General features: G+C 31.4%; 1 protein-coding gene across 2 annotated transcripts in view; it reads right to left on the reverse strand.

The window, feature by feature from the left end:
• The window catches only part of LOC132713703 (uncharacterized), a 36,174-nt gene extending 25,080 nt beyond the window's left edge, over positions 1–11,094 (reverse strand). Inside the window, exons 1-7 of one of the 2 annotated variants that reach the window (XM_060696379.1) lie at positions 10,420–11,094; positions 7,041–7,124; positions 6,731–6,810; positions 6,206–6,389; positions 5,569–5,686; positions 4,893–4,997; positions 4,629–4,723 (exon numbers count right to left, since the gene is read on the reverse strand). In XM_060696379.1, coding sequence (XP_060552362.1) covers positions 4,629–4,723; positions 4,893–4,997; positions 5,569–5,686; positions 6,206–6,389; positions 6,731–6,810; positions 7,041–7,124; positions 10,420–10,768 — 1,015 coding nt within the window. In that variant the 5' untranslated portion in view covers positions 10,769–11,094. The remainder of the gene's footprint in view (positions 1–4,628; positions 4,724–4,892; positions 4,998–5,568; positions 5,687–6,205; positions 6,390–6,730; positions 6,811–7,040; positions 7,125–10,419) is intronic. The other variant, XM_060696378.1, reaches the window with a different exon arrangement.
• Between the last annotated feature and the right edge of the window lie 15,220 nt (positions 11,095–26,314).

Here is a 26,314-nt window from a genome sequence, read left to right on the forward strand (position 1 = left end):
TTAAATCATTTTGCCATATTTTTCTAAAATAAGTGGACTAGCGTCATGTAATGCAACCTGGCTGTAATAACAAAAAAAACCAACCAGAAATGCTTATTCTGATGAAATGTAATGTAACTTGTTTTTCCTTATTTATTGAAACTATTAAAACAATAATACATAAACGCCTTTGTCTTATTCAAAATCTAATAATGACACTGAAGGAAGTGTTGGCCTAGTAGCTAAGGTGTCTGCATCTCCACTCAAGGGATCTCTAATTACAAAAGAACTGATTAGACTCGAAAGTGATTCAGATATTTAAGCTACCTTTTCAGAATAAATCTTTCCCATCTTCTGTTTCTCAATAAAAAGTGATTATTACAAAAATGTTCACTTAAAATTTAGTTTAGCTAGCACATAATGATAACAAAAAATGACCATTTATATAACCATAATATAATCAAAGCAATGCACATTGTTTTTCTTCTTATACTAACAATACAATAAGTACAACCAGTGACGTTAAAGTTTAAACGATTAATACCAAACAATAACCAAACTTATCTCAAGTGCACATGAAAGTCATTAAAATAGATAAAAACAGAATCCTAAAGAAAGCCCAACACGAAAAAATTGAAAATGTTGCAGGCTCGATTTGATTGGGCTTGTTCATTTCCGGTATTGGAAAGTGCAAGATACCGTCCACGCTGCCTAGCACCGGCTTAAGCAGAATTCAACATTTAAACACGAAAATGGTTAAATTTTGAATTAAGATACATCCGCATATGTGTTCATACGGCGGTTATTATGTGACACCAACGTGCCATTCCATTGAAAGCGGCATATTGTCCCCATGTAAAACATACGTGTGCCCTAAACAAGAAAACAATGGGCGGAACTAAATAAAATGAAATTTTGAAAGGGGGTCTGAGGTTATGAAGCCTGCAAATCACAGAGAAGACGTCAAAAGACAAATTTAAAAAGCAGGAAAAACATCCTAAAAGTGATTATACAGTATTCAAGTAGGAATATTGGAACCACCAAAGTTGAGAAAGGCCGAATAAAAGAAACTTAACAAAGTATATAACATGTATACACAACAATAATGTCGTGCTGAACGATCTTCAAGTCTCGTAAATATAACATCTTTGTTAAAATGTACGGGGAGACTTTTTACAACCGCCATACGGTCCAAATAACACTGATGTGACAATAAAATAGAGAAAAACAGAATCCCTATAGAAAGACTCGTTTAATTAATTATATTCAAGTACTATCACTCTTGACTAAGAATAAATGAATATCAATTAAACATCTCAGTTCATACCAGAGATGATCGAGAATTACCCGGAATTTGTTTATAAATCTGTCAAATGTCATTTTTTCTTCATTACATTTATACCTGCGCAAAGTTTGTTGTTTCCTCTATTTAATTGCAAAATATTATCGATTTAATAGCATCCAGTACTTCTTAGGTCGCTTTAAATAAACATGGAAACGCTACAGCGGCGCAACAAAAAACGCGACCTTCGTTGACTTTTATACTACACCAAAGTGCTTGATCTTGACCAAAATTTGCTTGGTGTAAAATCCGAAAATGGTATCCTCATTTGAACATTGGATTATTGTACAATCTAGTTTTTAGGATTATAGTTGCGACGTTCATTTATTCAAAAACGTTGTCATGGAAACGGCACTTTTACACACATTTGTCGGCAAACTGAATAGTATCCTTTTGAAACGTCATCCGACACAAGTATTTTCTAAGTCAAAGAAAAGGTTTTTAGATGTATAGTGTTTTTTCCAGACTGTTGGACTTATCTTAAATAACACATAAGGTTGGCTGGATAGAAAAATGAGCATGACGATTACGTTCTCCGACGCTGTGGCACTTGAAATAATACAAACAAATGTACTTTTGTATTCAGCCTGCAGAAATGTTAGTGCGATATTTTCATATAAATTCTAATTGATGAATTGCAAATATCTAACATTAGGTTTTAGTTTTAATTACATTTTTATCCAAAACTTATTCTTATTGAAATTAAGTAAATCCAAGCCGATGGTTTCAATTGCTTTTCTAATCTAGTAATTATAAGCGACGGTAAACGAGAATTTAAGCATTTTATTTACTTTCTTACATTTGATTTTTGAACATTTGATTTCATCATACACATTTCGCCCCATTAAAGCAAAAAAGGTACCAAGCAACATTTTGGCCAAAAATGACTTTTTAACATTTTTGTTATGTTTTGATGTACATGTAATCTTTAATCTGTAGAAATATCTCTGTAGTATCATTTTAATTTACAGACATATGAGGCTATGTAAAAAGGCACAATGTAAATATGTTTCCATTTAGTAATGCAAAAAGGTACCATATGCATGCCAGTTTGAGCAGAAAGGTACCAAGTGTCACATAGTACATTGTATTGAATGACTATATAAGATTTGAGCACTTATGTAAATGCAAAAAGGAACCATGTATCACACTGTCCCTTTCTGCACACAAAGAATTTACAACCCTAAAGATTATTTAAGATAACAAATTGTTTGCTTGGTACCTTTTATCTTTTTAATTAATACACACTCTAGATGTTGATAAGGACAGCAAATATAACTATGTATCCCAGAGAATTGTTATTGTTATTGTTTTTTTAAAAAGAGGATTGGTAACAGTGAAAAATAATAATAGTGTAAAAATGACTTCTTCACAAAAACATTGCATGTAAAAAGAAAAGCAATTGACTATACTCTTGCCCACAAGAAACATGGGGTATATGGAAGGAGAATCATGACATGAAAGCGTACATCTGCAACTAAACTAGATTATGATACAGTTAAATTGGTGAAACCGCATAAGGAGTAATTTCGTAAAATGGAATCTCATATTAAAAAACTTAAAGAAACAATAGCTATCCCATGACTTGAACATTAAAAAGATGTGGAAACTGTAAACTATTGAACGTGAAAAGAAGGAAATAAATCCTGTTAAGCAACATACGTATAGGAAGATTTTTTGTGAAAATTACAATCTATCATTTTACAAACCCAAGAAAGACCAATGTTCATTATGTACACTGTACAATAGAAGAAGGCAGTAGACACAATAAATGGCACAGTCAAGGAAAAAATATAGTGAATATCATAAACAGAAGGAAATGCACAAGAAGAAAAGGCTATGAATAAAGCTGGAGCAAAAAGTGACACATGCGTTTATGTTGCATGTTTTGATCTCAAGGCCGTCGTAACAATCCCTAACTCATAAGTGAGTGAGCTTTATTATTTAAGGAAACTCTGTTGCTACACAACTTGACAGTGTATTCCTTAGTAAAAAAATGGTGTATGTCATGTATGGGATAAAACCAACTTTAAAGAGGGGCATGTGAAATAGCTTCCTGCTTAATTAAAACCCCTTTTCTATTTGTCAGAGTGGTAAGTCATATATTTTTCAGATTCATGCGGAGGACGAAACAGAAATTGATTCGTAGCTGCGTATCATCTTCTTTTATATTATCACAAGTTTCAAATTTAAAATTGATCATCCACAACTGGATGACGTGATAATTTGACTATTGAAGGGGCAAGGAAATAACACTTTTATAATAATGTATCATTCAGTTGTATTCTCTTATATCACTGGCCAGAAAATCAGTCATTCATTTCTGTGCCAGTGAAATAAAGTCATATTATTGATTTCAAAGATATCATGAAAAACAGTGTCCGAGTCTCAGGACATCAATTGAAGGACAAAGAGTAAACTTGCCAGAGGTAAAATGTTAATTACAGCTTCAATGCTGACGACTTTATGGGAATAGAAGTTCAGAATACAGAATCTAGACAGAATGGAAGTATGTATCACTGGCCAAAAAGTGATCAAGATATGAAGTTATGATACCAAACCGCCCAGTTTCAATTCTAAAGAAAAATGACTTGGTTACTTTGTGTGCAAAGGAAATAATCCCAAAAGAGTTCCATAATTATTATGCAACTTAACCAACAAACAAGACAGAAAAGGGTTTTGTACGATGGAATCAGATGAGAATGATTCGGATTTTGAATGTTAGACATTTTGACATAGGCATGAGGATTGATCACAGACAAAACATGCTGCGAGATAGTTGCATCAGACATTTACTGAAAACACAATAATTTCATATTATTATTTGCATCATTGTATAATACAATTGTTACCAAATGGTGCTTTTTGTAAATATTGTTGGGACAAAAAGGTGCCGACTGCCATATGGTACCTTTTTGTGATGTATTTTACAACAAATGTTAAAAATCATACAATGCAAAAAGGGGCCAAGCGATCATATAATAGCTTCTTGCATTTGTCGGTCAAAATATTGATGAGTGCAAAACGGAACTATTTACTTTAATTGATTAATTATCACTATCTTTCTTATGTTTAATTTTAAGGAAGGGGGAACATTACATACGTATCCTGTGATATATCTGCAGTTTTCTTCGCAAAGCTGTGCGAACATCTATGGGTAAATAATTGAATTTATCCATGATATATTGAAACTTTGATTGAATAGTTTACTTAATAGTTATATATTATCGTACTTTACTTTTGCTGACTGATTTAAAGACGTAATTAATTATAGTATTAAACATTAAAGTAATTTAATAAATCTTACCGCTAGAAGGTCTAATAAGGTATGTTCCCAGGGTAGGTCTGTGAAGGTTTGTCAACAGCTCTTCCGCTCCTTCTCTGTCTATGTTATGCCACCATCTAAAAATATCATCTTTCATCACTGTATTGAATTATTATAATCAAATAAAGAAGCACTTTATGTAAATCACTTAACCAAAATGAATATAAGCATATTCCTTAGGTGCATCTAGTTAACGTAGAAGAAGTGGTTTATTATTTCAATATGAAAGTGAAAGGTTTGTCATACTCTTGCGTAAGTAGTTTAACATCCGCTTGAGTGATGTACGCAACTGGAACGAAGCCCTTTTCTCGCGTCACCAAATGTTCTGCATAACACCATTCAGAGTTTTCACTGAAAGGGATACATTTTTAACGGACCTTTTGTAGAAACATCTGAAATTTAAACTTAAGATTTCTTTTAAAAAATCAAGACTATTTGTTGAAAGTATTTTAAAATTTTTATTCCTTGGAATCTTTCAACAATCGAGTACAGTTAATCTATAAATGTTTCTGTGACCATTTAATGAAAGGAAGTGTATGGTTTACATCATAGCGCGTCTGTGGTCGAGTAGTTAATGACGCTGACTGTTAATCACTTGTTTCTTCGCTGTGGGTTCGATTCCCGTCAAGATTTTTGGATTCCGTTATGTGAGGAAGCTAAGTCACTTTTTCAGGATCGTCTTATTTCTTCCCAGGTCGCACTTCTTCTGATATAAAGCACCAGTAAACAGAAAAGTCAGCTAATGAATTTTACAATGTTATGTTTGTACCAACAGAATTGTTTTTGAATTGATTTGCCAATATTAAATAGAATAAACAATACTTGTTTTCACTATTAAATATTCACAAAAGATGTATTCATAAATGTATTTAAATTTATGGATTTAAAGGTAGTGAGAGATTGATTTGTTTCAGTGAATTACCTTACGATATCCTCGAAGACATTTAGTTCATCCAGCTGTTTGAAGCTTAGGTCTTCGTCAGTAAGTTTATCAAAATCAAAAATTGCTGTCACTTTTTTCATCAAAGAGACACTTGACCCTATGTTGTATGAGAAGTAATGGAAAAGAAATCCGATTAACACTTAAGCTATTGAGAAATATTTAACATAAGAAACACTGCAAAAATTCTAAAAGAGCACTTCATATTGTTTTATTCTATAAAACGAAAGTAAATTCGAAAATATTTTGCAGCTAAATACTTTAAATAACAGGCGTAAGTGTCATATCAATAACTTGGTATTTTTAGTTTGACTGTCCTTCTACGAGATCATCAATGCAAGGCGGCGTTCACATAAACCAGCCCCCGTCTCTATTAGCCACAATGAAAGAACATACACACGTGTGCACCGAACAAAGTAATATGAAAGGCCACATGGGACAAAAAGGAGGGACATGCCAATAACTGTAATTACAATCATCAAAAATATAGATGTTTTTTAAACGGTTTTTTTTTTAAAATAATCATAATGTCTTAGAAACTTATGTACTGAAGTACCTAATGACATAACTTAATACAAATATAATAAGTAATAAACTTGACCTTTTGTGAACAACAAACCTTCGGCGTACTCTCTTGTTAGTTCTTTGAATGTAGTGTAATCGTCATAGTCTCCATAATCATCATCATCATCATCATATTTCTTATCAGTTATATCATCACACATTTTTTCTTTACATTTGATTGGTAAATAGTCGTAGCCGTAGTCATCTTTGTTTATATCTTCGTATATTGGTTCCTCTTTCTAAATAAAACTCCAAAAATACACATCATATCTTAAAGTAACGATAACAATTTTGTTATGATAAAAAGTTTCTTTACACGAAATATTTCTTTGCTTGGGCTCGAAAATTTTTATAAATATATATTTCTGGAGAAACGTTATGATAAAAAATATATAAGGGAGTAACTTTCCTTGTTTCTTTTATCAGTAAAATATAGCTTTTCATATGCAAAATTAAGAAAAAAAGAATGACTGAAGATCGATAGACTGATAAATAATTTTTCAAGGTTAAAAAAGTATCATATAGATTACTGAATGATCTTATTTGAAATATGTTATTAATTAAGTAAAACATGTCATACCTTTTTCAAATTGAAGTTTTTCTCTCTTCGGTTCTTTTTCTTAATTTGTTTAATGCGATCAATAAGGCGCCGGAATTTTCCTTATAAAAGAAGAAAGTAATTATAGTAAAGTTTGCATTCACGAGACCTTCTGTTTATGCTAAATAATGGTAAGTTTATGAATATTGAGAGGGTAAAATAAAGAAATTGCGAAAAAAGATTATTGAATCAGTAAAAGGAAGGCGCGTTATTTTAATAAAAACTGAAGGTCTGAGTCCCTCTTCAAAATGGTTTACGTCATTGAAGTCACTGTATTTTAAAATTAACCTACCCCTCTTTTTTATGTATTCTTCACTCCCAATGCTATAATTTACCTCTTGTTGATCATCTGAACTATCATCTTCTTCTTCATTCTCTAAACAATAAAAAAAACATGACCATATATAATTGAAATGGAAAGCAAGAAATATTCCATGAGCAAAGCATAATAGTACACAATATCTTTAAACATCCCTTTGAATTGAATGGAAACAATTCACAACTAATAAGTTTAAATTTCAATTCATTACAACAAAATTACAACAAAGATACAATTATGATTGTCAACGTTTATAAGTGTGTTATCAGTAGGCAACAAATACATGTTTCACCATCGTATTTGTTACAATTAAGTAGATAATGGTGTTTGTTTCCATTTGTTTCATATTGAACGTTTGCCGCATGAAATAGACTACAGAAGCGTATTCGTCTTATTTACTTAATTATTTGAGATAATCGTGTCAATAATAATATAAGTTTTTGTAGTTTTGAAGTTAAAAAAAATAATTGCTCTTTAAATGATGTCCCCATTTTTTGAACTTAAAATTTGATGACGTTTTAATAAAACCAGTGTATTACATTTTAAATCGAGCCTTGAAGATATGCTCATTCATAAAAAGTGAAATCAAGATTTATTTCTTTTAACTACCTAATTTGTAGAGTTTTCTTTTACACTTAAAATTTATAACTGATTTATTTATTCCTATTAAACTATCATAAAAACAAAACTGTTTTAATTTGCCAGTCATAGGAAGAGGAAAGTTGTTGTTCTTATACTGTTTACCTATGTGAGACCACAGCTTCTTACATGTAAATGTAGGAATGATCGAAGACCAAACGACCGATAACATAATTATCTTGAGGAAAGATAATTATTGCCTTCGCCTAAGTAATCTAAAACCCAATAAAGGATTAAAATTCGGGAAAAAGAACCCACTTACCCAAGCTATAAAAATGATAAAAGAGAAAGTAGTTTTCCAAAAACCCTAGAAAAATAAATATAACTTTCAAGATATTGCAAATAAATTTTAAAACCCCCTTTTAACCCACTTGGATCCTTTCTTTTTCTTCCTAATAAAAAATAAATAAACTTTTATCTACTGACAATCATAAAAATTTTTTTTTTTTTTTTTATGGTTTTACACTTACGGGTCTTTTTGAAAAACTATTATTTAGTAAATATGAATAAAAAAGCCTTAAGTAAGTTGGTACATGCTTATAAAATGAAGTAGCAAAATGTTCGATTATAAGCTTTATTATCACCTGTCGATGAAATCGGGAGGGGGATATTTCTTTGGCTTTCTCCGTCCGTTCGGAAATTTGCAGTCCGTCCGATTATTTTTTTACCCGCACTACTGCTCTGCAACTGCTGGCTGGAATTCTACGAAACTTGAAGGGAACCATAAATATCAATAATTCATCGAAATTTTATTGGATAAATCTATACTAATAGGAGATGCGCATATCGTCGCTTTGTTTCGGTCAGACCCAGAGCAATTATTATTTCCGCAACTATTGGCTGGAATTTAACGAAACTATATGGGAACCATCAATACCAAGAGGAGTCGAGTATATCGTCGTCTTGTTCCAGCGAGACCCTTTAACACAGAGTAATGGCCTTTGATAAGTTGTGCAGTATGCATATAGAGCAAACATCGTTTCTCTGCTATTTCTCTGCAGGTGCTTGATGGATTTCAACGAACGCTGTGGAAATAATCAATCCCAAATGAGATGCGCATATCGTCGCCTTGTTCCGGTCGGACCCTTTAACACAGAGTTATGGCCCTTGATAAGTTACGCAGTATGCATATAGAGCAATAATTGTTTCCGCGCTATTTGTTTGCAACTGCTGGCTTGAATTCAACGAAACTTTATGGGTACCATGAATGTTAAAGAGATATGCGCATATCAACACAGAGATAAGGTCCTTGCAACGAAATTGTTAAATGGAAAGGAATTATTCAAATGTTACCAGAAGAAAGTTGTGATGAATGTGAAATAATTTTTTATAAAAGTATCAACATGTGATAGTAGTATTTTGACTTCCGTTCAATTACTAAACTTTATGGGAACCATCAATACCAAAAGGAGATGCGCATATAATCGCCTTGTTTCGGTCAGACCCTTCAACACAGGGTTATGGCTCTTGATTAGTATGTATAGTATGCATATAGACCAATAATTGTTTTCGCGCTTTTTCCCTGCAACCGCTGGCTGGATTTCAAGAAAGCCTTTGTGGAAATATTCAATACTAAATATCAATAGGAGATGGGCATATCGTCGCCTTGTTCCGGTCAGACTATACAACACCGAGTTATGGTCCTTGATTAGTTGTGCAGTATGCATATAGAGCAATAATTGTTGCCTCGCTTTTTCCCTGCAACTACTGGCTGGAAATCAATGAAACTTTATTAGAACAATCAATACCTAAAGGAGACGCGCATGTCGATGCCTTGTTCCGGTCAGACCCTTCAGCACAGAGTTATGACCCTTGATAATGCAGTTTGCAATATTATTGATGGTTTTCAACAAGACTTTATGGGAACCATCAATACGGCAAAAAAATGTGCACTTCATTGGCATGTCCCGATAATACTATTATTGTCCTGATTTTTTTATCATGTACAAAGAATAACTCTTTTTATGCAATTTGTTTTTTCAACCATCAACTGACTGCACTTCAGCATTTTTATGTTCATCGTATGAAATAACTGTCAAGATTTAAGCATATCTGAGTCAATCGTGAATTTCATCAGTATATTATGATTGGTTTTAATACCTGGTTTGTACTTTTTACTTAAATTAAGCCTTATGTCTCCAGCTGTTATGTTAGTAAAAACCAGTACTCGGCAGGGTATATAAATTCAACAAATTGTCTTGTTTCTTTTAAGATTTGGATTTTACTAAGTAAAAACGTTCTGAAAGTAATTCAATTTGATAATACATGTTTTAAAGTAGGGTCTTAGCCGTTTAGCAATGATTTCATGCATGCTACATTTGCTTTTAAGGAAATTCACAAAACATCTTTGTGATACAGGAGTTTTTTTAATTTATCTTTTTCAAAGTTTAATTAATTATGTTGTCTACTATATTCAGCAAATAAATAGCTTTACACTCTTTAAATATAAACGGATATTTTCCTCAAATTTGATCTGTGTATGTGCGCCTCATACATGTATTTAGATACTTTTCGCATTAATTGATATCAGATACATGTATATTGATTTATATAGATATCGCACTTCTTTGGGGTATCAAATTTTAACATCTGAGATATTTCTGTTGTCAGTTCAAGGACATGATAATATCAACTTTAGTTTGTTATTTTTTTTATTTTTTTTTTTGATAAAGTAAACTGTAAATACTTGTGAAACATTTTAGCCTAGAAATACCTGCAAAACGTCTCCTTTCCTCGTTTTGTTCCGTGTTTTCTTCCATGAAAGCAAAATTCTGAACTGAATCTCCACCCCCATGCATGGAAATAATTGTATCATCTTGTTGGCGACCTGATGGAATATGTTTCTGATAAATATCCTCTATTTCTGTAATCATCACTTCACCATTTTCTTCATAAATTTGATACATGGAATAGTCACTAAATATTATGTCATTATCCAGAAGAGCTTCAGTTGAACCATTCAACATGTTCAGCCTTTTCAATTTGCCATCGATATCTAAGAACCAGTGTTTATTTACATTCCTCAGTCTCCAGTTTGCAGGACTGCTAATATCCGTCTCCATATTTCTGCAATGACTTCTTAAAATTATTGGTATTGCATTATTCCTTTTTTTTAATCATTAATCTGCGAAAAAGAACAATATTTCCATTGCTGTTTAGCAAAACATAGGCCAATGAAAGAAAAATGCATTAAACGTGAGCAACGTCCTACTGGTTTGGAAGTAATTAAAACTAAAAATGTGTCATGATAATGTTGTCTTCGTTAAGGACAAAGTTTAAAGCAATAATGTAACTTCTTTTGATAAAAAGGCTAGGAAAAATATATTTCATAAAGCCAATGAAGACATACGTATGGGAAAATATAAACGGGGTTTCAATAATATAAACAACGAATAGCACCCCCTTCTTCAATTGATGTACTATCTGAAAATTAATAAATATTTACCAATGAACCAAATTAATATTTCAAAATTGTAAGCAAAACTTTTTTTCCTGAAATTATTTATTTTTTTATTCCAAAAGATAATTTTATACATTGTTTACCGCCCGCGTTTTGATTTTCCTTATTTACCAGTAACATATTTGGAAGTAAAGCAAATTATTAAAAAATTGAACACGCCTTGATGATATTGGTCTAGATATCTTATAATTCCTTGTTTCACATTTACTATCAATAATAGCGTTAATGGTATAACTATTTTTTGTCTGATACAGTCAATGAAGCCATTGTATTGATTGTGTTTGAATAAGGAAACAGAGGCTTTTTTTTAGAAATTGTCATATCTAATTCAAAAACAATTTGAGCGACACAAGCGTCACAAGCATTTTTAGAAATATAATCAAGAGTTTTGAAAAATATAATTTTTGTAATTGAGATTAATTGATGCCTGTCTGAAAGATACTGATAATGTTAAATTATACGCACTATTATTGTTCATCTACGAAAAGCGTTTGACCTTATAGTCAAGTTGTAGATCACTCACATTGAAATTATGCCATGTATCTGTAAAACTGTAGTTTTTCGTTTATATCTGTCACAGGGTGAGAAAAATGTGCAGTCTGACCGAGACTCGAACCCAGGACCCTCGGAATAACGTACCGCGGCACTACCGACTGAGCTAACCGGCCGCTTACACATCTTCTCCCCTAAATAGTGAAAATTCATTTATACAAAATTCCTTGACTATATCATATGGTATTTAATAATTTATGCGCTCCGTGGCACGAGGTGACATAATCATTTAGCACTTCTGATTATTTACTTCCTTAACCACAATATATTTATTTTTATAATCTCACACAAAAAAAGCTCGAAAAATAAAGTATTTTTGCATTTCACTTCACACAGGGTCCAACACGTAAATCTTGCATACCTTTTATTGATAGTACTTCTTTCGGGAAACATTCATCCGCATCCGGGACCAGTTGAACCATCTTTAAGCGAATCGCTTTTTGAGAGTGATTCCGATGTCAGCACCCATTAAAAACTTTATAACGGCCTTAGCATTATGCACCTAAATATACAAAGCCTTGTCCCTAAACTTAGTATATTAGAAATAAAATCACAACCTTATGATATTCTTGTTTTCACTGAAACATGGCCCTCATCCAACATCGAAAATGATAACATCAGAATACCAAATTTTGGGGCCATTTTTCGCATTTATCGAACACATAGAACAGGTGTAAGGGTCGCAATTTATCTTAAACATGGTGTTTCTGGAGAGACCGTCAAGACTTATCATTACCTGACCTCGAGGCTCTCTGGATCGAAAACACTAAAACAAAACCAAAAACTTCTAACCGGTGGCTTCTACCGACCACCTGATGCTAACAATCACTATCGGTCGCTACTTGAAGAGAGCATTGACAGAGCATCTAACAAATAGTCAAAACATTATCACCACTGGCGATTTTAATTGCAACTTACTCGACCTAAACAACCAGAAAATGCAAAACTTGATTAATTCCCATAATATGCATCAAACTGTATCAGATCCTACACATTTTACAGAAACATCTTGCTCCACCATTGATCTTCTTTATAAAATATATAAACCATGTCCTCACAAGCTTCGTTGCTGACCCCTTTATACCTGATTTAGTTAGATATCACTGTCCTATAGTAATTGTCTTAAAACACACACAAAAAAACAAATACACTCATCTTTTGAAAGACACATATGGAACTATGACCAATACAGAAAATGATAATCACTAATGAAAGCCCAACAAGGCAAAATTGAAAATGTTGCAGGCTCGGTTTGATTGAGCCTGTTCATGGACGGTACTGTCAAGTGCAAACTACCGTCCACGCCCTCTATCACCGGCTTAAGCAGAATTCAACATTTAACATGAACTGGCACAATTTGAACTGGTACTGCGACTATGATCGTTTAAGAAAAATCTGAAGAAACGAAACTAACTGGGAGCACATATTATCTTGTAATGACCGCGATCTTCAAACCAACAAGGTACATTTACAATAGTGAATGCCGCAAAAGAAACAATATCAAACAAGGATGTAACTATCCGTCCGTATGACATGTATGATGTTCCATGGTTCAATTCTAACTTAAGAAAACTGATTCGTACTCGAGCACGTCTCCATAAAATTGCAAAATCAAGAAATACATATCATCACTGATCAAAATTAAGAAAAACAAAACGAAATGAAGTAAAGAAAGAGATAAGAAAAGCAAAGATAGAGCTACCAACTAACCGCCCCCACAAACAGCGATCCCGTCCCACACGCCACAAAAAAAAATTTTTTTCCTACACATCATTCGCATTACCGCTCCTCAGCACCAAAAATTTTTGGGGCGCGGCTTCAAAAACCGCCGCGCCCGCGCCCCGCCGCGCCCCCCCCAAAACACACCCCGAAGCCCGCCCGACCGCAAGCCGAAGGAATGCCAAAAAAAAAAAGATTAACACAATAGGTCCAAAATACTGGTTTAAGATATGATATCAAAAACAATTCTCAAACTCTATAAAACCGATAACTATATACCAACACTCTACACACGATCCTCCCAAGCGAGCACAGACTAAGACAAGGCCAATTTTCTAAACTATTTCTTCAGTCAACAAAATTCTTTACAAAACAGTAACAAAGAACCACCATCTCTCAATACCACACCATCTGCATTCCTTAATAATTTCACTATATCATTACAAGACGTGTTAGACTCAATCGTAAATCTCAATCCCACTAAAGCATCTGCACCATATTTTATCAGTCCAAAGCTTTAAAAAGAAGAAGCATTAAATGTACACTTACTATCCCACTCTCTATTTTCTTCAATAAACTCTTGTCTATGTCTTACTTTCGAATTAATGGAAAAAAGCACACGTCACCCATGTCTTCAAGAAATTTGACCCTTCTAATCCTGGTTACTATAGACCTATCTCAGTTCATAGTTGTATTGGTAAGCTAATGGAATGTTGTGTTCATAAATATGTCTACAACTTAAAGTTAATAATTCAAAATAATATATTCTCTCCTTATCAATCTGGTTTTATAAAAGGTGACTCAACAACCAATTTCCTATCATGTATTTACAATAACATTTGTAAAGCCATTGATGAAGGTAAAGAAATAAGAATGGTTTTCTGTGACATCTCAAAGGCGTTCGATCGAGTGTGGCACAAGGATCTTATGAAACACTTTTGTATATTGGAATAAATGGTCCCCTATGTCAGTGGTTTCACTCATATCTTTCAAATAGAAAACAAAACGTGTTGTTCTTCGTAATTCATTCTGTTTTAGCCGGCGTGCCTCAATGCTCAGTACTTGGTCCTTCGTTTTTCCCTAATTTACATATATGTCAAAGATTCAATCGTCAATTCTAATATTCGGCTCTTTGCTGACGACACTAGCTTATTTTTATTGTTGATTCGCTGAAACCACGGCAACATCACTTAACAATTACTTACAAAACATATACTCCTGGGCAACATCATGGTTAATAGACATTAATCCAAATAAAAAAAAAACTCTTATATTCTCCTCAAAAGAAACAAAGCCACACATCCTGCACTGACAATGAATAATACCACAATAAAAAAACTTCAAAAAACCTAACTTTCGACTATGAAGGCAAATGGTATTCACATATAACTTTAACTGTCTTGAATGCATGGAAACGCATTGGATTTTATATTTTACTTTTATAAGACCTTTATTTTAATATAGTAATACCGTTGGCACACAATCAGAAAAACTCAGTATCGAGGCAGTTCAAACAGAAGCTGGAAGAAAAGCCACTGGAGCAATTTAACTATGCAGCATAAAAATTATATAACGATTTGAAATGGGAAACTTTATCAGAACATAAGTCTAAAAAACATAAATTAATAATATTCTATAAAATGAAAAGCAATCTCACACCAGACTTACTTTCCAACCTCATCCCAGAACATTCACAAACAATATATCAACTCCGAAACACTAATTATAATGTCATTTTTAACATACATGCTAGAACTTAGCTATATAAGGACTCCTTTCTACTCTCCTAAATAAGAGATTGGAACACACTGCCTGAAGAAGCTAAATCTAGCCCTACTTTTAGAATATTCAAAAGTAAACTTAACGCAAATATACTTTAACCTTCATCATATTATCTTTTTGGTAATAGACAGGTCCAAATATTGCACAGTCGATTGCGTTCAGGATGTAGTTAACTTAATCATGAACTTTTTAGAAAATCCAATAATTTACTAATTCACCAAACTGCACATGCGGCTAAATAGATACAACCAGCCTTTATCTTCTCTACTCTCCTTTCTTTGACACTATCAGACAAACGCTCTTATCCAACTTACTTTGCCCAACGACATTTCAAAATCGTCTTTACTGCTCTGAAAACCTTAAAGATCCTGTATGATGTGATCAAAGTGGTTAACCACACTAAGTGAAATGATATATATGTTACTATATACTTATGCAAATAAAACAAATTTCAAACATGGAAGAATATGTAAAATATGTACTGGAAATATTTGTGCATACTATATGTAATCATTAAAATATATCCATTTATTTCTTATTGTAAATTTGACTCAAAATTTATAGAATTTTTTTTTAATATTACCTTCCTTTATTTACATAAAATTTTAAATTCGGTAATCTCTTTATAAATAATGCTTTTTGGAACGTACAATATTGATCAATCTTAACTTGAGCATCATATTCATGATTAAAATTTACAAAAAGTGTGTTACAGGATCTTTAATATTGTTGATATACAACTGTTTTTAAACGCGTATAAGACTTTATTATCGCCTCGTGTCGCTTTACGTAGCAGCGGCCCGATATTATTGACTGTAGACCCTAGTAATTTACACCAATCTATCTAAGACAAAATCTCCAAGCACTGTAGCAGCAAAACCTAATAATAGATATAATTAAATCTATATCCTAACACATTACATACCTTTTCGAATCACAGCCATTCTTCTTACAACACCTAAGAGATGAATCAACATAAGTATTTGATGCTTGTTTTCATATCCGATTCCAAAATGTACAAGAAATATATTGTGTTCGTTCTTTTTTTTCTTTTCATAATATGCTAATAAGAGCGTTGTAGGGTATATGTGAACCATCGGATATTTTGGACCGCACCTCATTATAACGTTTAGAAGTATAAATTCATTAAGTTCTCAATTAGAAATGACAATCAATCGTACTTTTTCTGCTTAAAGCTTAGTGCCTGTACATTTAAGTGAATATTATTATTTTTTGCATGATGTGAAATTTAGGAGAAAAATGTATAATTATATATTCTATTTATGTATAACAAACTCAATACAATTTGTAATGTACTACCATGTACACTTTGTGGATAAAATATTGTTTAAACTAAAAAGTGTACAGTTTTGGATCGTGACATATCTAGCAAACAGGAAACTGTTGGTAATAAATAATACATCATTAACTTAAAAGTGGAAAAATAAAACCAGGAGTTTTTTTTAAGAATCAATGCTCAGACCTTTATTCTTTTTCGGACGAAGTCCTTCTGAGAACGGGGTTTCTTCCCGAAGGACTTAATATAAGTGGGATTTGCATTGGTCATTTTTTAATTACAGACTCATATCATCAACTTCATTGGTCATTTTAAAATTAGTATGGTTATCTAAAGGATCTTTCTGAAACATATACAATTACACATCCATATTATGAAATAATCTAAAGGAGTATCGGAAACAAACTTTCTATATAATTTTCTCGGATATTTGAGATCATTAAACTTTCTCCCAATAAACAATTTTTGTAAATTCTCTACTAGTGAGGTGGGAAATAAGGTCTCAGCAGCAGTCAAAATAGTGCAAATTTTGATACAAGTTTGAAATTTTAAGGAAATCATTTGAAGGCCAAGCAGAGGTCAAAAGTGAAGTGGGCCCAAAATATCTATGCTCATTCAAGATGGTTCCAATTTTCGAAAAGGCCGCCACATAAATTTGACATTCATAATAGCTCATTCAGTGCATTTTTTTGTAAAGACCTGAAACTTACTTTAAAGCATGTAAAAAGTTTCTACTTTACAGAAATCCAAATCTTTAAAAAAAATCCGCTTATGTGCCGCTGATGCCAACTAATATGGCCGCAGATTTTATGCAAAATTGATATATCTCTTTTGAAGTATAATTTGTAGCACAAATTATGCATATTTCGATAAAAAAAAGTGTTTAAACATATCAGACATAATCAAATTATATATAAACAACAATGTAAGTGAACCTTGTTAAGTTTTTTTATTAAAGATATCTTTAAAAATATTAAGGAAAAAGTTGCCAATTTTTGCATATTTCTATTATGGTTTTCTCTTAATTTTTGCACAAAATTCAAAAAGTTACTTAGTTTCTTAAAGTGGTTTTTATATTGTATATACACTATGTGTTTACTGTTAAAACGTAACAAAAACATAAAATCTGTAGGTTTTATTTTTTTGTCAGAGAAGGTGGGGGTAAATTTATCTTGTAATTAAAAAACAAAAACAACGAAATATGTAATTTATTATCATATTTATTTTTGCTATATGTTAAATTATAAACTTTCTATTAATTCTTATGCAAATATTCACTGTTGAAAAAAGTTTTAATATTTTTAATATGATCAGCTATTTGTTATGTTAGTAAACTAAATATACATCAAGAAAACATACGTTAAAGCTGTCTTATTTACGAATACAATTTATTCCTGCACAATTTCTTTTTTTTTCTTAATAAAAAAATAAAAATCAATTTAAAGTTTACACAATGAGAAAAAATGAATAAGATATCATAGTCTTACTAAAACCTTGCAACAGTATGATTCAGAGTCATATCTTCGTTCATATCATTGTTATCAAGTAAAATTGAATTAGCACTGTTAATAGAATAACACATCTAGACATGGTGTTTTCAAATGTCATTTTACCCATTTAACAACCCTTGATCACTCATTTTAGATCCACTGCAGGAAAGTTGCCTTAATTTTTTTTATACAGGAGTAAGATAAGATAATGTTAGGATTATCAATTTTAACCCACTTACAGTTATGGTTTATGAACAATTTATAGTTTCAAAAGAAACATGCCCAATATCTAGGAACTCAGAACAAATTCACACAATAAGACTCATATAGTTATATTCCTATATGAATCCATATAAACTTAAGTCTTTGTCAATAGTTCATAATTTTATAGAGTATTACAAGGTGATGTTACATGATATTTTACATGATACATGAATTTTTTCTGCTCTGGGCACTGTTGTTTCGAAGAAAATTTTAAGACAGTTTTAAGTCTATACAAACATAGGAAAACCATTCATGATCTAAAGGCCTGCCATTAGTGGCACTTAGTTTTGAAAGACTTGAAAAGGTAAGTCTCTTTTGGAGACATACAATGCCTAGAGCTTAGATATTTTATATATCAACATTGCAAAGAAGAGTTGACCTCTTTAAAGGTTACATAAAACGCTCCCTGCGTCACTTAGTGTACATAGATTTTACATAGTAAAATGTTTAAGAAAAAAATCTTCTCAAAAAGCAAAATGCACAGAACATAGAACATAGATACTAAGCATGTAGCATCACATTGTGAGTTGAACATATCGAACGAATCTTGCTAATATATCCGTTAGGGTTTATAGACTGGTATAGAAAACACATTTAAAATTTTTAAATGTTACACTACAATGACTAAAACTCAGATATTTGAAATGTAGCACGATATAAAATGCATAAATTTGTATAATGCTCCTGCAGTCTTATATGTCTTTGAAATGGGTATCAATAATTTACACAGACTTATGTAATAAATCTCTTTTCTCTAAACAACAGTACCCGGAGTATAGACATTAAGCATGTATCACCATAATCTTGCGTCAGGGGTCACTTAGTTTATATGGACTCATACAGAAATATAGTTTTTTTGAAGTCCTCTCATGTGAAATAATTCTGAAAAACTTGTAATGTGGCTGTTTCTTTTAAAGCATCCGAATGCAAAATATTCCAAAAATCATGTAAATGTATGTTATGACAAAATTGATACACCAAATATGATCCTTGTACTGACCTTTATTACATCGTCGGATACCCACGATTGATAAACATGTCACATAACATGCAATCAGATGAATGATAATGGTTCGGCCGTGGGTATCCGACGATGCTTTATTAAAGAATCATGACCATTTACCATCAATGGATCTTAGGTGCGTGATCTATAGGGTTATCATTGCCTTTTAATTTAAAAAAAGAGATATTAAAAGTTCATGAAATAATTATAATATAATTTTAACTCATCAAAAACTGTATGGAGGTCAGGCGATATCATTGATTTATCTGTTTCACTACACATAGATGAGATGATGCGGTAGTAGCCTTATATTTACTATATTATGACATCTAATGCTAAAACCATTATCCCAATGAGCTAGATTTAAAAATATTTTCAAATTGAAATTGTGAAGGAGTTTCATGTAATAGTATACGTTAATGGGCTACCTTTATACTACATATTCATGTACAAGTTTGCTAATTAAAGCACGTTTGTTGATTTGTTGTCTTCTTATATATCTTTACAATTAAAGACCGCTGAAACTAATTTGTTTGATATTATATCATAAATATGATGCTCAAATGAAGATTTATCAATATCGTAAGTTCCAAAAAGCATTATTTGTACAGATATTACCGATATTTACATTTCAAGTAACACTTCACTTTTGACATCTGCATGGCCTTAAAATGATTTCCAAAATGTTTCATACTTGTATCACAGTTTGCACTATTTTGACTGCTGCTGAGACCTTATTACCCACCCAACTACCAGAGAATTAACAAAAAATATTTATTTGGAGGAAGTTCAATGATCTCAAAAATCCGAGAAAATTATATAGAAAGTTTGTTTCCGATAATCTTTTAGATTATTTCATACTATAGATGTGTATATGTATATGTTTCAGAAAGATCCTTTAGATAGCCATACTTATTTTAGAATGACCAATGAGATTCATAATATGAGTCTGTAATTAAAAATTGATCATTTTTGAAATCTTCATGGTCTAAAGATGATCATCTGAAAGTTTCATGCTTCTATCACCATTTGCAATATTTTCTCAATTTACCGCTCCACTATAGTGAATAGCTTATTCAACAAAAATTTGACCGAGTTATAAATGACATCCTATAGATATGTTTTTTCCAAAATACGGAATTATTCATAACGTTCACGATCCCGACAACACATGTGCATATCAAAAGACAAAATAATTACAAAAAACCCTTAAAATATAGTACTCTCAGCAGATCTTGTTGAGAATATCATATGATTGTTGATGTGTTCAAATGATATAAATTTCATAATATCGGTGAATTTGCATATTAATAAAGCATAATATTAATGTGTACACTAATATATAATAGTAAGGTACACTTATGGAAACAAGTAAGTTCCATTTAAAACATATTTTGCAGTGTTTCCTTGATAAAAAATGTTATTGCAAAACTCCAAATAACCTATGTAAGTACAAGCAGCTTTACATCGTCCGAGTATCTTTTTTAAGATACTTCTCGTGTTATCTTAATCAATGATATATCTATACTTATATATCTATACTCCGTTTGGTCTAATATAGACTTGTTTGCAGATGACTCAAATATTACAAATCCGGTGATTATTTTCTGGAAATACAAGATAATTGTAAGAAAGATTAACTTTATATAAATAATTTTAGCATGATTCCTTTTCTTCAAAACAAGTGTAAAACTGTTATCCTCTCCTACCTACTCTCCAACAATTGATCTTCTGACTTACTGACGAAGCAATTTTCTTATATTATAATGCGTACATACTTCCAGTGTGGCTATTGTTGCATGCTATAGGTAACTAGGACAAACTCAAACATCAACAAAGTATAATCAATCCAAAAAAGTGTTTTAAAATACTAAACAAGCCATATTAGATTCTTTTGATAAACTTAAGTAGCTAAACATTATAGATTGAAATACCACAATCAGTTGTGGATAATATATCATTGAACTACATGGTACTATTATATATTGGTTTAAATTTAAATTTCTCTCACAATAATTCACATTATTTACATTTCATCGCTCATAAGGATCTTGTTCTGAAAAACGATATCTCATACAAATTATCTATAGGATTTTTCAAATTTCAGTTTAACTGTATGGTACAAATTACCAATTAATAACTTTACACTCCTTCAAAATCAGGTATAATAATCATTAAACTTTAAGTCGAACACGATAATGTTAACATTATCTAGTTGTATACGTATTTTATATAATTTGAAACATGTAAGTTATTGAAATATTTCTTTTTAATACAAGAATAATATCTTACAAAAGATCGGTACTTTTTTTAAATTGATTAACATTTTATATTTAACATTGAATGAAGAGACGATAAAAAAGAAAATACAAATAACGTTTATAAACGCAATCAACTTTAATTAACTTTATTCTATCACATTTACATTTTAAAATACAAAGTACTGTGAATACTCAAAGTCAAATTAAGCTTAAATGGACCTGATATTCAATTAAAAATATTTTAGACTTTGGTGTCATATAAATTTGTTCTGTTATTGCGTTTTGATATTAAGTGCAGTTATATTGATTATCTATGTCGTTTTCATGCGAAAAGAAAAACCTTTCTTTCTTCAGGAAAAAAAATCATTTCTGAGGCTTACAGTGCCTTTAATTTTATTTCTAAATGTTTTTGTTTTTTCATTTGTTATTTTTACTCCCAGAATAATAACACTTTAAACCGTACACAAATCTTTGCACAGACATGTCATATTGATCCAGTCAAATCGATTACAAAGAATTACATATATATTATTATATATATAATTTTTTTACAGGTTATATGACCCTATTTAAACGGTTGTTTTTTATATATAACCCGAGCCGCTAAGGCGAGGGTAATATTGCAAACAACCGTTTATATACGGCAATATAACCTTTAAAAAGAAATTATTACAAATTTATAATAAAGCAATCAACTTTTTTAAGAATAAAAGTGAAATATCTTCATAAATTGACAGCAGTCATGTATATAAAACTATATAAACGTCACAATTATCCAATTTAAAGCGACGTTACAAACGTGCAGTATCATAAATATATATAAACTAAGTCATATAGAGACAAACTTTAACAGACATTTTACGTTTGTCAAGTTAAAACCTAATTTAACATGAAAATTTAAAGAAACTTACCAACTTTTTAGTCTAACCATCAGTATCATACCCGTTGCCATGTAAGGTACTTACATACACAAACTTTTTTTACGCACAATCATACTTTTCATATTAAATACTACAGACAAGTCAATTAACATTGCTTGTAAGATTAAAGCTTCCTGATTTAAAACTACCTGTTTAATGCAAGTAAGAATTATAAAATAGATAAAACTTGACACGTTTCAGGTGTTAAATATATTTATTTTCACCAGCTTTTGACAAATATAATAAAGTTTTAGAATTTTTTCAATCCGTTATGAATGGTACAATTATTGATTTCATACCCCAACCATGATAATGACGGTGGGTAATATTGTGACACATATGCTTTTGTCAGTGCCTGTGTTCGAAAATATTGCCCGGCCCACGGATAACGTCATGCACTAATGGATTTATGAATTAGTTGGAGCAAGTGTTCACTATGATAAAATATTGAGTCATGTGCTTGATCACTTCTCCAGTTCAGTTCTGAAATATAGTTTGTTGATGTTTATATGGCCATCCCATGATATAAGCAAGAGCACTGTCCGTCCGTCCGCTAGCACGTGTGGGTTGGAAAATAGTGTCCGGCCAATTCCAAATATCCACATTGATCCCGTTCAACCAAACGAAGTAATTTACTACCGAATGGCTTTCTTTCCCTTGTATCTCTTTTTAAATATATATCATGCCCAAATTTTGATATTTTAAAATATTAATAATTGTTTCACAGCCTCTATGTAATTGTTTAAATAACATGTTTTAAGTACACCCAGCCTAGATATGTCACGTATTTAACCCTTAACACTTTAAATAAACACAGTATAAAACAAAGTGTCATTAAAATACTGGTAATCTTTTTAAAATGGACAACCTTTACTTGACCGGTAATTTCTAACATTTCAATAACTTCTGCAATAAAATAATTTGTCTCTAAGATGAGCATAGTACATCTGTAAAGACGAAGAAGTTTATCTTTAAAAAACTACAAAAAGGACAAAAAATTTTAGCACTTTCTTATTGAGAGAAATAAATTTTTTTTAGTAAGCGGTAAAAGAAAAACAAAAAGGTTTAAAAACTAGAAAAAAAGGGGTGCATAGTACTCCGGATAGAAGAATTTGCAATGAAAGACCTCCAAGGCAAATCAATTGTTATTAGACCAGCAGATAAGTATCGGGGATAAAGATAAATGGTATTGCATATTTTTTGACGTGACATCATTCAAGTTTTATAAACATAGTGTAAAGACGCGTTGCATTATAGGCGCGTCAATGAGAAAAGTTATAGTCTTTATTTTGGGTATGTGATAAAAAGAATATTATGTTCGTGTAGGTTTATTACTGAAGCCAGAGGCTCCCATAATATAATTTTATTCAACTCAGTATGGAACCTACACTCGTTCAATATCCTCTATGCAAGGAATTATATCACAAGAGAGATAAAAAAAATTGCTGCCTTACCTGATATTAAAATTAAATGTGCCTGATTTGTTTCCGTACTTATTTTCAGCAGTACGTCACATGTCCAGATATCGATCGTCATCATTGATTTAATTACGTGTGTACATCTATTTTCAATAGGGAAAATTGTCGATCGTGTTTAAATAAATTATAAATACATAATTACAATGTAAATCGAAAAAGGCATTGCTTCATTCTTTTATATTTATTGATATCATTCGGTGTTTTAGTTCCCTATCGGTTAAACCGGAGGAGACTTTAGGTTTACCCTCCATTCGTCTGTCCGAGCGCACGAGAGGGTATATGTTGGGTACTGAATACCCAACAACTACCAATCCTTTTTACTCAGTATGTATTGTTGGGTATTTTCTTTGATTGTTGGGTACCTTTTTACACAGTAAAATACCCAACAAGAATACAAATGTAAGAACGTCCGTCTGTATGTCCGTCCGTCCGACAGTCCGTTCATCCATCCACAAATTTGGATCCCGCGATATCGCAAAAAGTACTGAAAATATTTTTATGAAACTTGATATATGGATAGATGGCAGTCTGGCAAATCTTTTTCTTTTCTTCCTATGATGAAATCTTTGGTTGCTATGGCAACAAATAGACTGAAAATATGGCTAATTTAACACATAAACTGGATCAAGTGATAGCGCAAAAAGTACTGAAACTATTTTTATCAAACTTAAAATATGGATAGATGGCAGTATATATTATAAACACCATTTTAATCTATACTATTGGGAATATATTGAGAGCTGTCCTACTCGCCAAGCGACGGCGATCTCGTCAAGATTTCTAATTCAAATTTTTAGTTAAACACTTTTTCACTATAAGTTCTATTTTTCTTAAGGTATTTACTTCAAACCTCAAATATTTGTTTCTGATCACCAACCACATCATATGTGACAAAGTTTACAACTCTACCACAAAAATTATCAGAATTACCCCCAGTGAACTTATAATTTTCAAGTAAAAACATGTTGTTTTTTATCACTTCGTTATTTCTTAATGTATCTCCTTCAAACTTGATATATATGTCTATTATCACTCAAATCATTTGGGAGAAGGTTCAGTGCTCTAGCTTGACTATTTCCATAATTATGTCCCCCTTGAACTTAGATTTTATTTTCTAGAAACTATTCTTTTTTTACTCAACTTCAAATTTCTTTTGGCATTAACTTCAAACTCCAACATCATAATAAAATGACAAGGTTTATAAATCTAGGGCTCATAAAAATATACCCCCAGAGTGACTTTCAGTTCGTCTGTCTGTAAAAACTGTTTCCTGATATTTCTTTTAAAGAACTTTTCCAACAAAGTTACTAACAATACTTCCTGACAAAATTCGATTTTCTGATTTAATATCTCTTGTATAAACATAATTTCATTGCTAGGCAAGAGAAGAAAATGCATTACTAAGATATAGACAAACTAAGAACTCAAACAATTTAAGTTCATATGTGTCATTTATTAATTGAATGGCATAATTTAATGACCAATGGCCCTTCAGAATGTTGCTTGGGTTCTTATCGGTAGGGGATTTATGGATTGCTTGCAATACTATGATAATTGCTTGTTTAATATGGAATATCGAGGGGTTTCCTTAGTGTGTATGTTTTTTATCATTTATTATTCTTTTGATATGACAATTATATGAAATACAGTGTTCAAATTACCACTTTGATATATTTCTTGTCCTTTTCAAAAGGTTACAAGTGTACAATATTTATAATTTTTCTTATAAATGCTATGAATATATATTATGGTGACAAAAAATACATCATCATCTTGCATTTTGATTTATGTAAGATAAGGTATGACAATGAATTATCCATAATGAATGGCGTATTGTTAGTGTTTGTGTAAATACTGATGCATTTTTTCTATGTAATACATACATATATACATTCTTAGGTAATATCTGAAGCTACTTCCTACTTAGATATATCCATGCATGTATGGTTGTCACAATGTGTTTGCTAAGTTCATGCACTTTTCATTGTATATTTATCGGTACATTACGATACCGAAATCAACTTGATTTCGGTAAAGTTACCGAAATCAACTTTTCATTACCAAATCAACTTGCAAAATTACAATTAAGCGTTTTATTATATTTTTTCCATTATAATATATTACAATAGGTTAAGTTTGACTTTCATGCAAAAAATCAGTTCGAAATAATAAATAATTATGAAATTAGAAACAAATAACTAAATATCAAGATTACTCCCTGATTTGCCACGAACCGAAATATATGTTACAATACCGAAATCGGCTTGTAAAATCACAATAAAACGTTTTATTATATTTTTTCCATTATAATATATTACAATAGGTTAAGTTTGACTTTTATGCAAAAAATAAGTTCGAAATAATTAATTATTATGAAATTAG

Source organism: Ruditapes philippinarum, unplaced genomic scaffold (genome assembly GCF_026571515.1).
Source record: "Ruditapes philippinarum isolate M1 unplaced genomic scaffold, ASM2657151v2 ctg838_1_1_1_1, whole genome shotgun sequence".
Lineage (NCBI taxonomy): Eukaryota > Metazoa > Mollusca > Bivalvia > Venerida > Veneridae > Ruditapes > Ruditapes philippinarum.